Source organism: Lineus longissimus, chromosome 16, assembly GCF_910592395.1.
Source record: "Lineus longissimus chromosome 16, tnLinLong1.2, whole genome shotgun sequence".
NCBI classification, from domain to species: Eukaryota; Metazoa; Nemertea; class Pilidiophora; order Heteronemertea; family Lineidae; genus Lineus; species Lineus longissimus.
In genome coordinates this window covers 2229139-2243995 of record NC_088323.1, presented here as the reverse complement: position 1 = coordinate 2243995, position 14857 = coordinate 2229139, and the positions used below count along the sequence as shown (strand labels likewise).

The 14857-nt window shown below is 41.4% G+C and overlaps 1 protein-coding gene across 2 annotated transcripts; it reads left to right on the top strand.

The window, feature by feature from the left end:
• LOC135500264 (ankyrin and armadillo repeat-containing protein-like) lies at positions 1 to 14316 on the top strand. 2 transcript variants are annotated; one of them, XM_064791611.1, is made up of 19 exons: positions 1 to 147; positions 397 to 1019; positions 1200 to 1634; positions 2002 to 2106; positions 2432 to 2603; positions 3151 to 3334; positions 4289 to 4508; positions 5924 to 6125; positions 6418 to 6626; positions 6785 to 7397; positions 7611 to 7912; positions 8055 to 8216; positions 8354 to 8583; positions 8771 to 8929; positions 9123 to 9547; positions 9760 to 9809; positions 10112 to 10138; positions 11675 to 11910; positions 13103 to 14316. In XM_064791611.1, the coding sequence occupies exons 2-19, from the start codon at positions 422 to 424 to the stop codon at positions 13118 to 13120; spliced, it is 4347 nt and encodes a 1448-aa protein (XP_064647681.1). In that variant the 5' UTR covers positions 1 to 147; positions 397 to 421; the 3' UTR covers positions 13121 to 14316. The 2 variants fall into 2 exon arrangements, with proteins under 2 accessions (XP_064647681.1, XP_064647682.1); XM_064791612.1 differs by lacking the exon at positions 10112 to 10138.
• The last annotated feature ends 541 nt before the right edge of the window (positions 14317 to 14857 follow it).

The window sequence follows — 14857 nt, the reverse complement described above, 5'->3', positions numbered from 1 at the left end:
TCAACATGGAGATCTATACACAAATCATTTTTCTGAACATGTTGAACGATAAAAACCCGTATTTGAAGATGATTTATTGCAAATAACGTTACCTCTAACATCAAGCCGGAAACCATGTTACTACTTAATCCAACCTTTTGCTTCAGGGTAAGAAATCATCAGACCATCCAATGCATCAAAGGCATTACATAATGAATATGATGTCATTTGTGACTGATGACTAATGACAATGTAGGCTAGACCTATATATAGATGCCTTAGATGGGGAAAAATCTCTGCTTGGTTTCTTTTTATATTGCCAACCGCAATAACTAACTCAAAACAAACTCGTAAGATGATGATGAATAGCCATTCTGTCTTAATGCAATATCTGATAGCCTTCTTTCATTCTTACAGATGAGATAACAGACAACGCGCCACAATGTCCACCCCACAGCCTGGTGTCCGGCACACTGAAACACCATCGGAGAAAGAAGACATCTCCTCCAACATAGCCGCCAGGAATGCCATTGGGTACTTCGAGCGTTACGAACGCTATGAATGCCAGGAGCTTCTTGCGTATTCATCCTCCCATTGGATGCTCTCAACGGATGACTTCAAACTACCTACAGAGCCCCCTAGTGGACTCATAAGTGCTATGCCACCGATAGCGCAAAACAGCTGTGTCTTCATGGTTCCAGAGGACCCTGACGTCGCTGCTTTAGATTTACGTGAAATTCATCAAATTATCCGTGAATTGACAATCGGGATTTATTCTTTGAATCAGTTGCCGACAGTCGCTTTGGAAGCAAACTTTGATCAGAGTACGAGCATTCAGCTTCCGCCTGCATACCTTGACACTAAAGTCGGCCAGGTTTTGTCCAATATAGACTACATGATGAAAGCCCTATGGCATGGTGCATATTTCCCAAAGGAAAAAAGGACTAAGTTTACTGAAAGATGGCGCTCAAATCTAGATGTGAATTCGAATGGGAAGCCGGAGACGAAAAAACCTCTGATTACAGAATTTACAAGTGCAGGTAAGGGACTGTCTTAAAATTACTTTGAGGCACCTCTTTGAGGGTTTTATAGGTCTAATCACAAACTCATTGATGTGTTTTGGTCAAATGTATGAGTCTATCAAAATAACCCTTGGATTTCATTTTGTCACTGATTGGATTATGATCTTAATGACCCGTTTATCTCTTTCAATTTTTCAGGCATGCTGGACATCACAAAAGATCCAGATTATGCAGACGTCTACGATAAACTCCCCGAAGAACAACCAGGTGACATTGAAATGGCGGAAGAGCGTCGATTCTTCATGTCACGTGTGGAGGACCTCTCGATGCAGATTACGGCATTTCAAAAAACTGTGCAGCTACACCACAACTTATTCGTACTGGATCCTGATTGGTTGGTTAGTAGTGTGGTTCATATCCTGGAGGATAAACTGGACCAGCACGGTTACGAGCGTCTGAATGCTCGGCTTCAGATGCATCAGACATTAGTCAAGGAATCCCTCACGAATAAAGTGGAAGTGCGCCGACAAATCGGATTACTCAAGTTGATTAGTTTTTTGGTGCCGTTTTTAGTTGCGATGAGGAAGAAAATGAAAGTACCGGAGTTGAATCAGTTGTTACCGCCGCTTGTTGGTGAGTTTTTGTTTTAAAATTCTTGGGCATCATTAGGGGGCCTACTATTAGTAGGCGAATATTTACTAAGAAATGTTTGGCGTTGATATGAACTGGAAAACCTGCTAATGATTGCTTGCTCAAAGAACAGAAATGATGTGACTCTATACCTATGTCTTTAGTTGTGTTTAGTTAGTGAGATATTCAAAAGTACCATGTCAATTTGCCATTTATCGTTGTGCGTATCTCTTATAATTGTTTACCTTTTCACTGAGAGCAAAGATCAGTGCAAATAACAGTATGTGTAGTCTGGTTGGACTTCATAGTGGACCACTTCATACACAAATTATTGAATTGACTGCTGGTAATTATGTGTCTTCTCTTCTAGGTGATGAAATCCGCACGGAGAGGGAGTACCCCCCACTCATCCTGGGATCAGACTTCAAGTGTAAAAACTTTGGGTTTCATGGACAATACTTTCACCTGCATGGGGGTAAGCTGTATGCTAGTCCTTCTTGAATGAAATATATATCCACAGTGGCATGTCAGCTTAGAGCTACGCTGTTGATGATCTTTGTGTTGACAATGCAACGTTCCTGAGTAAAGATCGGTCACTATATTTTGGCCAATAACCGAAGTTGGCGCTCTCTATTAGTGATACACAAAGACAATTATGTAAACAACTGTACAATCTGCAGCCCAATAACTCTATCCTGTTAAGTGGGGCAATGAAAGCATTGATGACTAGTCTCCCCAGAGGTCCAAGGTTTGATTCCTGGTTGGTCGACTTTATAAAATTCTTCTTTGTTGACAACCAGGTATTGTGATTGATCACGAGACGCCAGTGCCGACCACTCCCTCCACTTCCATCCTGGAGGAGTACGAGACGATAACATTAGAAGCGTCCCGTGCCAATTCCAAGTATCTCCAGCCAGATCTGCCTCTACAGGAATCCTATCATTTGCCCTCGTTTGAGTTCGATGGCAAAAAGTGAGTACTGTAGTAGTTACAGGCCTTTCAATTACATCATTTTCACATCGCTATACGGTGGAGGAAGTTTGGCATGTCCCCAAATTAGGCCCTGAAATGTCCCCAAAATAGAAAAAAAAAAATTTTTTTTTTTTTTTTTAAGGGGTAATTTGACCCCCTGAAGCGTTTTTTGACACCTTAAATGACCAAATCTCATCCTTAATGGCCTAATTTGATACTTTTCATCCTAAAATTATGAGTTTTCAGGTGCATGTGATAATGTCAGTCAATAAGGACGTCGATGTTCAGGCAAATTGGCACAACGAAACGTCCCCAAATTAAGCTAAAAAGAAAAAAAACATGTCCCCAAAATAGGCTAAAAAAATACAGGGTGTAGACGTCTCCATGTAATTGAAAGGCCTGTAGTGTAAAAAACAACTTGCTGTAACACCCACAACCTATAATAGATTGAATTATACTAATTGATGTTATGGTTTATCTGCACAAATGTTTTCTTTTATCGTGAAATTTTCATTTGTTCAGTACGTGCATCTTCTTTCATTCGCAGCTACACCGTTTTTGCTCTCGAATTCGAGACGTATTACCCACAAGTCCCTCAGAAGCCGAAGTGGGTGCAAATCATGGCGGAGGAAATCGCGAAACTCAAACCCAAACGGCTGCCGCTCTCTGATATTCATACTCATGAACAGTTCAAGAAGTACTTTGGTTACAAAAAGGCTATCAAATATAAGGTAGGTTTGTCTCCATGGGGTAGGCACTTAACTTTCATTACTCTCGATTTGATCATTCAGATGTGGAGTGCTGTACAATGATGCAAGGACATGCATTCAAGGGAGCATTGTGCAGTGTAAGATCATAGATGTCTTTCGCCATCAAAGAACTCGTCTCAACCAATGCAAATGTACCTTCTGTTTAGAAAACATTGCAGTAAGGGAAATCCTGTGGTAGCCCATTTGGAAGTCTGAAATGCTTATATATCATGTCATGAATTACCATGGTTTTTCAGGAGGAAACCACGTTTGATATGGTCTGTATCATGTGAAATATGCTATTGTGATTGTCCGCAGGCAAGGGTTCAGACGGGTTGAGGGGGAAAATTAATCCTGACAAAGCTGGTAAGGTAAAGTGGTACAATTTACTATAGCCTTCTGCACAGTATATGAATGTACATAGTGCTGTATGTGGGCTATCATTGTACCACCTTACCATCACCCAGGTACTTTTTGAGATATTTCTGTGGTCATGTCAATACATTTTGAAAAATGCCCTAACTCACAATTTGTGTCAGTCGGGCCTTGCCTGTTGATGAAACTGCCTATTGTTGTGATGTATTGAAGTTTACATGGTCGTTTGCTCAGATTTGTGCAGGTGGTGGCAGTCAGTTGTCTGAGTGACTGTGATGTAGTGGTACTAGATGCTTGGTATGAATACTGTTGTTCGGTATGAGTATCTTCCTTCTCCACTGATGACATTTTTTCTCTCGGGAAGTTTTGTGATTTACTTTCGTACTTTGGGTTGGAATTTGTAGTCTGTGCTTCCTAAAGTGAAAGATTTTGCCAATCGATCTACTCACTTTGAAGATTTTTTAAATTTTTTTAAAAGTTTTAGTCGGTTGATCTGTAACAATACACGGAGGCTATTAGAAATATTATGCAAAATCTAATCCTAAATTGACTCAATTGCAGACACTGCCCAACGGATTGAAGGCAGCCTCCCAGCGAGGCCTCACAGCGATGTTCATGACGCTTTGCCGCAAGTGTCCAGCCTCGCGACTATCCAAACAAGACGAAGTCGGAATGTCACTGATACACTATGCATCGATGTGGAATCGGCCGCAGATTATCACGACGCTCATTCTCCAGGGGATCGACGTCAATGTGCGGCGACATAGCTTACAGGCAACAGGTGGGTAGGCCTAAGTAAAGTTGAAATTACAGACCTTGTTATTGGAGGATGGACAGAGAATATACCATTGTCCTAACATTTTAGAAATATCCCCTTCTAGCTGGTGTGGTTTGGACCCCAAACTATCATTTTCAAACCAAATATTTCTATTATTGTTGATAATATTTGAGCATTTCAGTTAAAGATAATGTGTTCAAACAATGATCATTATAATTTGATAATTCAAGCAAAAGGTCAAGAGATTTTAAATGGTATGTATGTTCGTGTGAATAATGGCGTTTTGATCGCCATGGCAACTTGAATGTAGGGACCATCTCATAAATAGCTCTCAGTTTTCAAAACAACTAGAAAATTGTCATACATGTTGGTAGCTAGCCTCACTGTTTGTCCATTTTTGAACGTCTGCTCAGTGTTGAAGGTTGATCCCTGTTACCTTGCGTCTGCCCTTTGTGGAACGTCCAAACATCACTGTTTATCAAAACAATGATAATATCATGAGATGGTCCTGCATTGTTTCTTGTTAATAGATGATTTCTACATGCACTCTATCTCTTGAAAATATCCTTGTCTTCGATTTGTTGCTGCAGAAGGTGAAGATGGACTTCCTTGTAAATAAGAAACACATTTTCAAAGGAAAACACAGACTTCCATGTGTCAAAACACAGCACAAAAACTCCGCTCAAACACTCCAAATTTCAACGAAATTCACTCTAAGACTTGTTGCATGGCCACAAAACACTTTGATCTCTGTACAAAATGCATGGAAACTATGTCAAAGACACACCTTGTGTTCATGTTCGAGACTTCATAGTCTCCACCAAACAAACTACCAAATTCACAGAATGACATGTTTGCATGACCACGATACACTTTCACTTCTGCATAAAATGAATGGTTATTGATGAAGATGCAGCTATATAAATATCATGTTCATGTCCAAGTCAATGGGTGATGTGAATAAAGACTAGCAAATGCTTTTATCTAAATCTCCATGTACATTTACACTAGGCCTTCCTGTACAAAACCGGAGTAAAAGCATTTGCTAGTCTTTATTCATATCACCCAACGTGTATGTATACTTTCTACGAAGTGTTCGACGTTTTATTTTCCACCTCTGAATTAGCAGTGCAAAATTTTTTGGGTTTTAAGTTTGTAGATTATTTTCTTATAAAAATCTTGGTAAGTGAGATTCATTGATAAGGTGTCATGTGGCATGAGGTAGCTTCCACAGGTAAAGGACTTTGAAAAAATTTGTTGATGTGTTGGATTATAAATGTTGATAAATATCTCACTGGAAGAAAATATAGATATCATGTTTGATGTTACATCATTCCTGATGTCGTTCAGCAATTACATGCTGGGAATCTGTCCTGGCTCCAACTATATAATATGAAACCACCTGATTAATGTTGCAGGTCCCACCGCCCTCCATCTTTCATGTCGCTGCGGATCTCTTGACGCGGTTGCCTGCCTCCTTGCTAACTGTGCGAACATCCTGGCAGCGGACCGAGAAGGCTGGGCCCCCATCCACCATGCCGCTTTCTTCGACCACGAGCCAGTCATCAAACTGCTGGTGCACAAACACGACACATTGCTTGAGCTACAAACAAGAAGCGAGTAAGTCTTGATGTATTATTCTTGACGAGGCAGTTGATTTTCTCAAACTGTCTCCAAGTACCTTACATTCATTGCCCAGTCTATTAATCCAGGAACCATTCTGTTGAAACCAAGGAGCATGCTTACTGTCGTATGCTTCATTTCAGGCAAGTTTGAGGTTCCAAGTGGCACAGGCTGAGCCTTGAACCCATGACTTTCCAATCACAAGTCAGAGACTTCAACTGTGCCACCATGCTTCCTTCTCTAACTGACTTGAGCAGGTGTCTTTTATATTTTATCTTTCGTCTTCCAGTATGCACTCCACCCCTCTCCTTCTGGCAGCCAGTTCTGGGGCCCTGAGTGCCGTCAAATGTCTCATTGAATTAGGTGCTGGGATCACGCGCAAGGACGACGGCGGTAACAACATGGTCCATCTGGCGGCGCTGCGGTTCCATACGAATGTGCTGGAATACTTCATCAAATGGAATCACCCAGATGTTCATGTTTGGAAGTTGTTAGTGGGTAGGTTATGTCCTCGATATTTCAACTGAGTTGGCAAAACAGCTACAAGTGACTTGGGAAAAACTATCCTACCAGATGAAAATGACAATAAAGTTTTTTTTACAAATCTTTAACTAATCTCGTTAACTATTGTATTAATCGAATCCCTTTATCTTCAGGTATGATGAGGGATAAGGATCTCCGGAAGAAGGATAGTGCCGTCAAGTGCCTTGAAGTTCTGTCAACATCTGAGGATGATCACTGGACCTACATCTTGGAAGCAGATGGGGTCCCAGCTCTCGTCGACCTACTCAAGATTGATAACGAGGAGCTACAATCCGTTGCTGCATCTGTCCTCTGTAACATCTCGGAGCATGCTCCTGTCCGCCAGTCGCTGACCAAAGCAGATGCAGGGCCAATCCTGATCCAGCTGTTAGCATCACCTGTCGATGACATCCAATCACGTGCTGCCATTGTCTTGGCAGATTTGGCGTGCGTTGATAATAATCAGACGGCTATAGCAGGAATTGGCGGCATCCCACCGTTGGTGAATCTCTTGGACTCGGAGCTGGAGGACGTGTTGGTAAATGCTGTCAACGCAATTCGCGTCCTCTGCGACAACAATCAGTCGAATCAAACGGAGGTTGCAGTGAATGGAGGCTTGGAACCACTTGTCGAGTTCTTGACCATCAGTTCAGACATGTTACAGGCAGCAGCGGCGGCTGCTCTTGCTGCTGTTTCTAAGGGTCACCGTGACAACCAAGATGCCGTGGTTGGAGAGGGTGCTGTCAAGTAAGTGTTATCAGGTTAAAATTTACATGATCAGGAAGCTGGTTGATTGAAATGTGACTGAACTTGTCACTCTTGATCATCTGAATCAAATCGTTGTGTCATGTCCTGTGCTTCATCATTGTTTCATGTCAGGCAGTTGGTGGTGCCCCCGTCCTTATAGATTGCCTCCTCCAAGCCTGAAGTATTCATTCAATAATTTCCTCCCTCTTTCAGGCCCCTCGTCGATCTCATCAAAGGACGTAATGTCACTGTCCAAGTGAAAGCAGCGAGTGCCCTGGAAGCCCTCGCAAACGACAACGCGGACAGTCAGAAGGCATTCCTGGACCTGGACGCGCCGAAAGCTCTCATCAAGTTACTCAAGATTTGGTCAGTGGAGGTACGAGAGCAGGGCGCCCTTGCCCTGTGGGCGCTGGCAGGTCATACGACGACACGACAGAAATACATCGCAGAGAGGATCGGAATCCAACAACTCATTGAGATTCTTCTCATCAACTCAGAGAAGCTTCAGTATGTTGGTGCGTATTGTTAAACTAAAAATGTAATCACATCATTTTGATCCCTGATTGGTGAAATGGCTATATTTTGGTCTCAAGCTATTCAGATTTTGATATGGGATGGGAACCGTTGGTAAATTCTTCCACTTCTCCATCTTATCAGGTTGCATGGCGATGATTGCCCTTGGCAGGGAGAACATAGATAACCAGAAGAAGATATCGGAAGAAGGCGGCATCCAACCTCTAGTGCGTCTCATCAGATCAGGAAAGGCATCAGCCCGGGTGCTGCATATGGCGATCAGGACATTAGGGACACTCTGTGTGGGTAAGTGAACAAAATTACCTTCGTAAGTAGTTGTCCTAAGGGGAACTGCTCTGCTTTGCTAGCCTGATGCCTCTTGTGAAAGTCATCCAAATTTTACTGTGCGCAGAATGGTAAACAACATCATGGTCTACTTTCAGGTGTTGCTCACAGGAACAACAAAGTCACTCAGAGACGTATAACAGAAGAAAACGCCATGGTTACGTTAGTACAGCTCCTTGTCAACCCACCAAACATTGAGATCCAAGTCGAGGTCGCGAGTACTTTAGGATGTCTCGTACTCAGCAACGCTGATAGCCAGGAACGCCTGAAGGAACACACCGATTTCCAGTTTGAGATTCTGTTGGACTTGCTCAAGTCGCCCGACAAGGTATGTTTTCTTTGTCATGTCTGTGGCATGTCTCATTTTTGTTTATGTTAGGCCAACTACATGTCATGTCTGGTGCAACTTTCTTGCAATGTTATCAAATGTTGGGAGTGCAACCAAGTCAGTCACAGGAAATATTCATCATCAATTTTTTAGCTCCCTTCTCAGTTCTGGATGTTTCTGTTTTCAGGACATTGTGCTCAAAGCTGGTAAAGCTCTGACGATCTTTGCCTTCAACAACACGCCACAGCAGTACGCAATCCGGGAGGCGGGTGGTATCAAATACTCAGTGTTCCAGGACTTCATAGACAGCGACAATGACTTCTATAAGTGTAGTGCTGCATTTCAGGTGAGGTCAGAGGTCAAGGTAAACTATCTTGCTCTGAAATGGAAGTGCTTCCTACTTACTTGACTGCAACATGGTGGTTAAGCCATAAATAGCAGGAGAGACCTTTGCCATTGTCTTCTGTCATTGGCCAGTTCCATCAGGTCTTCACCACGACCAGCTGCCAATAATAATTCTTTGTTTTTCTTTGTTTCAGATTGTCGTGCTTGCACGTGTGATCATTGACCGAGATCAAGTCTCCCTCACCGCCCTCGGCGTAACGACACTGGTGGAAACTCTGAGTTCAAAAGATGACAACGCTGTGATCCTGGCAGCGAGTCTCATGTCCAGTCTCGCTCACACCAGGGCCGGGATTCCCGATGCCATGATCACGACAGGGTCAATAGAAGTCCTCGTCGCTTTGCTCAAGTCTGAGAACGAACTTGTACGTGGGGCGTGTGCTGTTGCCCTTGGTTACCTGTCGTTTAATCGTACGGCTGCCCGGATGTTACTCGTGTGGTGTCGTAACACACCAGGACTGTATAAACAGATGATGGACAATATCGGGAAGAATGCGAAGATAAGCCCGGAGTTTACTGATGATTTCCGACGAGCTAAGATTGTTGGTTTACCATCGCAGAGGTATGATTTCAGTTTCAGTCATTGCATCTTGTTTTGGTGACCACTGACCAGCGACTGGACCATAACCTGATCTGAGTACATACATGTACATCCCTGTGGACAATAGTGCACCTGTTCTATTGCAGGAAGAAAACTTGCCCGATATTCAAATGTGTTTCTTCTCATAATAAGTATTTATATGGTAGCCCTGAAAGTTCCCATTTCCATTTCAGCTTGGAGATAAATGGAGGGCCACCTGTGAACCCACCGATCAAGAAACTAGGTATGTTAGACTACTCTTCTGAATACACTGGTATCACTATCATTAGCCTTCAATTGCACTTTGGCACCTTAGTGTGTCTTAAATCAAATAAAGAGCTCACTTTTATGAGCAGCGCAATCAGAAAATTGAGCACCTCAAATTAAGATTTGTTTCCATCGAATTCAATTCCGACAGACTTGTGCTGTTGGCTCAGTGGAACATCACCATGTACATAGATATGCACTGCCTCAATGTTAACTCTAATTCTATATTTTTTGTATCATTGTTGGGACTATGGTTCAGCTTTGCTTTTCTTTCACTAGATCTCATAATTCCACCAATCACAGACGGTATATATATTGGTTGCGGGATTTTAAAGTTTTCTGCTGATTGCTTCTGTGGTGACATTGATATTCCTGTGACTAAAATTCATTATGATGGGAGGACATACTCAGTTTAAAAAGAGTCTAACCTACAGTTTTGGTGTGGAACTTGAAAAAGATCAATTTTCAGTTCTCTATAAAGTAAAGAGCAAGTTACTCTTTTGGTTTGTCTCAGTTTGCACTGTTTCTTCAATAACATAATTTGAGGTCACGGGTTATTCAATGTTGCACAGTCAGCTTTCAGTTTGTTTGTTTAATTCTAGGCGTTAGACGATCTCTAACCTATACTACGCTTAAGAAGACTCAAGCTAAGCCTCGCATAACGTCCTGTCTAACTATTCCGCTGGCTCGGTAACATTTTACGCCATTTCAATCTTACAGCATGTTCTCTGGGCATTGGTGTCACCTTTTAAAACCAACCTCGTCCTCAGGCTGAAACTGCTTGGGTTGAGGTAGGTTATACTTTGTCCTGAATGTATTGGATATGAGTTGCCCCAACACTGAAATTGTATGGACAAAATTTTTGACGGCTGGCACTTAATATTGCCAAATTTATTCCAAGGGACATGTTTTCTTGTTTCCAATTTGGACAGCTCATTCTAAACCGCTCAGGATTCTGTTGTCTCTGCTGCTCAAGTGTTGCTCTAATACATGGTACGCTAATAGTGGCCATTTTGTTTCAGCAGTTTTCCCATCTAGAAATGGCATCATGTCGTCTTTCTTGAAGGGATCTGAGTCTCATCTCATAATCTTGAAGTTCTCTTGCACTCACATACTCAGTTTCGCCCAAAACACACTGAATGCTGTCATCGGGGAGTTGCCCCAGATATGGTTGGTTGTTGAATGCGTACTGCCTTCAATAGTCTCTACTTATAATAACAGTTAGAATTTGTGGCTTTTATCTCTTAAACTTTCAATTTTACCTTGGATATCAAAATAACCATTTCCTCACTCTTTCTACCACTTCACATCTTCTCAATTGCATTTCAATTTGAATAGTATTACTGTTTTTGAATTGGGCATTGGGGTTAGTTTGTTTTTGTGGAGTTTTTTTTGTGTTTCTGTTTTGGGTAGCTTACAAGTATGTAGATGTCGTTTTGTGAAAGCTTTGGTCAATTGTAAGTCACTGCTGTATTCATGGGGAGCAGTGTGGGAAGTACAGTCTATCTCTCATGTCAACACCTACTCCATTTAGAATCTCCCAAACCATAATAAACAAACCGCCTAAGATGGCTGGGAAAACGTGGCAGTATTACACTTCTAAAGGCTTGTTCTTGGTCATGCTTTGTCTTATTCTGGCAAAGTAAGTACTTTTAGATACCTTGGACATTGGATTTCAGATGAAATATAACATTTTTTTCAAATGTTGTATTTTCTGTGTAAAATCACCATAAAGCGGAGTATTAGTTGGACAATAGAACCATCCACATTTCGAGTGATTCAATCCTCTATATCAAGATGGCGCCACAAACCATTTTTCATCTCTAAAAATCAACTTTTCAGGACCAAGACCCGGAACGACCCAGAGTTTCCTCGGTCTCAGACGCTACAACAACCGTAACACTAATGCCACGCGGGCGATATCTGCACCGGCCAATATGCAGCGCTCACTGAGTATACAACGCGAACAGACAATCCCGGCGATTGTCGCAAAGAAGCAAGCAAAAGCAGCGGGCGAGCCGCTGCGCCGGCTGACGAAGGGTAGCGGACGCCCAATGGCAAAAATGGAGGAGATTCAGGTGGGGAATATGTTCAAGTCGAAATTAACAACATGGGCAGAGGAGGGTATGTGATCATAGTTTACAGGTTCTTGCTGGTTTATTCGTCAGGTATGAATTCTTTGCATGATGGCTTTATACTCGAGAAAGTGTTGCCTGCAATGCGTTTTCAGTGAACTATGATTCCTGCCCGTACCTCCATGGCTGTGTAGTATCCAAATAACCTGTAATTCTTCACAACCTCTGCATGCAAATTTTTTAATATTTTACTTCTCAAGGGATACATGTCTGTCAGGAGATTGACAGAGACTTTCTTTAGAGGATATTCTGTAATTTTTCCAACTTATACCACTCCTTTTAAATCGATGTAACATTAGCTGTACCTCCTTATGCTGTTAACAAGTTTTGGATAATGTCACTGATAATCTTTGTGGTGATGAAACCATATTGAAATATCCCTTCCTTTGTAATATCCTATGCTCCTCCTATTTTTGCAAGTCACTCCTATAGTTAGAATAATATTCTGTACAGGGTGTCTCATAAAATATGCTCCAGTATCTCTATAGCGTCTCATTCTGGGTTGTATCAGTGGCCCATTGGCCGTCCAAAATCATGAATAACAAAAGTGACAAATTCTTGTCTGCTGTTTGTTTTGGGGCAATTTTTGAGACACTCTTCAATTAACCCTTGCTTTTCAAACCTGTTTGTAATAATTTCTCTGACTATTTTCAAACGTTATAAAAGCATGAATGGTATTTCAAGTTGTGTGCTTCTTAACGGTAATCTATTCCATTCCTGCCTTGTTGAAGTGAAGTTTGTAAACCAACGGCATTACCTGCTCCCTTCCTGAATGCAAAGGTAGAGGACATCCTTCACTTACTGCGTAGATCCGGTATGTAACCCGTCACATTCCCCCTCCCTCCCATAAGGTATAGATACAGTAGATGCATAGATACCCACCAAGGCTTGATGTTAAAGATGATTGTTCTTGCTAGAGCCTTATATTAACTTGGTCCAAGACTGGTGATATAAGAAGCTCATGAAAAATGGCCATCCATGCAAAAAAGCCTAAAGTGGCCAGGAAAGATGTCAGTATTCACTTCAAACGGCTCATTTGTTCATGATCATGCTTTCTGATTCTGGTAAAGTTATACTCTGACTTTTAGTGATCTCTATCATATATTTATTTGTAATTTTCATGACTTATTTTCAGGTTTGGAACATTTTCTAGATCATGTTAACCCTCCAGGGTCCAACTCAACCCAGGAAAATCCCACCAATAGAAACCTTAGTCTCCAGACCTGTAATGTTGGATGGAATTTGTGTATCTCATGAGTTGACTTATACCATAAAGTTATGATGGCTATGAAGGAACAACAATTTGTCAATTTCTAAAAGCAAATTGGACTGGAAATAACCCCAAAATAGAGCCTTCTGATTGGCTGAATGCAGATGAGAGTCTGATTAGCCTTTACAGCTGGAACTAACGCTGTATTCCGCCTTTTGGAAGTCCCTGAATTGAGGAGAGTAGTAAACTATCTTTGCAAAATGCATGAAAATCCTCAGTGAGACCTTTACAGTTATTATCACTTTATGATAGCATAATGAAATGGAGCAACAATTATGTTTCAAATATTCAAAATATTTATCATGGGTTTGTTAAATTTTAACTGTATGTTGTATAAAAAGGAATTTTGTTGACTGTAATACATGTTTACATATTTGTTAATCCGGGTACCTAGTGTTATGTTATGGGCTCAGTTATTGCTCTGGGCACAGAGCCCGGGATCACAGATGTTGATGAGAGTAGAGGAATGTTTACATCTTAACTCCAAAGGGTTATAACTGTTGGCCATTTTGGTAACAGTTCACAATAGAAGTCTCTTCGGATGAATAGCTCAACTGTAGATTTGCATAATGGAATACTCATCCTGAGTAAACACTACTTTTGTACATGTGCGAATGTTTTAGATTACATGTAGTTGGTGGGCCGAAAGATTTGAAGTAAATCTATAATAGTTTACCATATTTATATAGTATTTGACAATAATTATGGAAGGACTGTGATATGATAGGTTATTTTTAGCACTGCAGTAGATTACCAGAAATCTACTGTTTATTTAACGGTTTTAGCACAGATTCCACTTTGTATATTTCATGCAATTATTTTGCTCACCTGTTTGTTGTTGTGTCGCTGGTGAAATAATCCGTCCACAGAAACACATTTTTTCAGCTCAAGTGTGTCAAATCTGTCCTTCAAATTGTGTTGAGTAGATTGGTGCACGTCTGTTTTCTGAGCTGCTGGTTTTTTCACAGTATCACGCTGGACACTTATTCCACGAGGTGGCTTGTAGTCCTGAGAATGTATGTAGTTGAATGACTTGTAGACATTCCAGCATGTTCTGCCATTTCTAATAAAACGTGTGATTCAAATTTGTCTATTGTTGCTCTTTAATTGTTGACAATGGGTGATATGAATAAAGACTAGCAAATGCTTTTATCTAAAACTCCATGTACATTTACACTAGGCCTTTCTGTACAAAATTGAAGTAAAAGCATTTGCTGGTCTTTTATTCATATCACCCAATGTCTTCTTCCCCTCGACAAATTTGTCTTATTTTTGCAATGTCCCTAGTCTTCGGCACACAACCTAAAGGAGATAGGGAGGTAGGTGTTCCATATCACAACCTGATGATTTTCACTGAAGACATTTGTCCAACGAGCCTGTATCTACTGAGACCAAGCCCAGCCAGCGAATGCAAAATGGATTGGCCCGCCCTGTACACAATGATTGGAAATTCATCATGTTTGGTTGTTGATGACCACAAGTATGCACATTAGTACACCCCTCCTATCCCAGTTTATCCGATAACTGTTCTATACCCCAGATGGTCTTCAATGATAGATTAAGTGACCCACAACTAGTGCCAGGAATTCAGCATGAGACCCCAAGGATGTATTGGCCTCC

What these genes read in the sequence shown, in the direction of transcription:
- LOC135500264 (XM_064791611.1), top strand. Translation starts at nt 422, where the DNA reads ATGTCCACCCCACAGCCTGGTGTCCGGCACACTGAAACACCATCGGAG. An exon ending in TGCTCAAGTCGCCCGACAAG is followed by an intron (nt 8,584 to 8,770) that starts GTATGTTTTCTT and finishes TTCTGTTTTCAG; the next exon opens with GACATTGTGCTCAAAGCTGG. An exon ending in AATTCCACCAATCACAGACG is followed by an intron (nt 10,139 to 11,674) that starts GTATATATATTG and finishes TCAACTTTTCAG; the next exon opens with GACCAAGACCCGGAACGACC.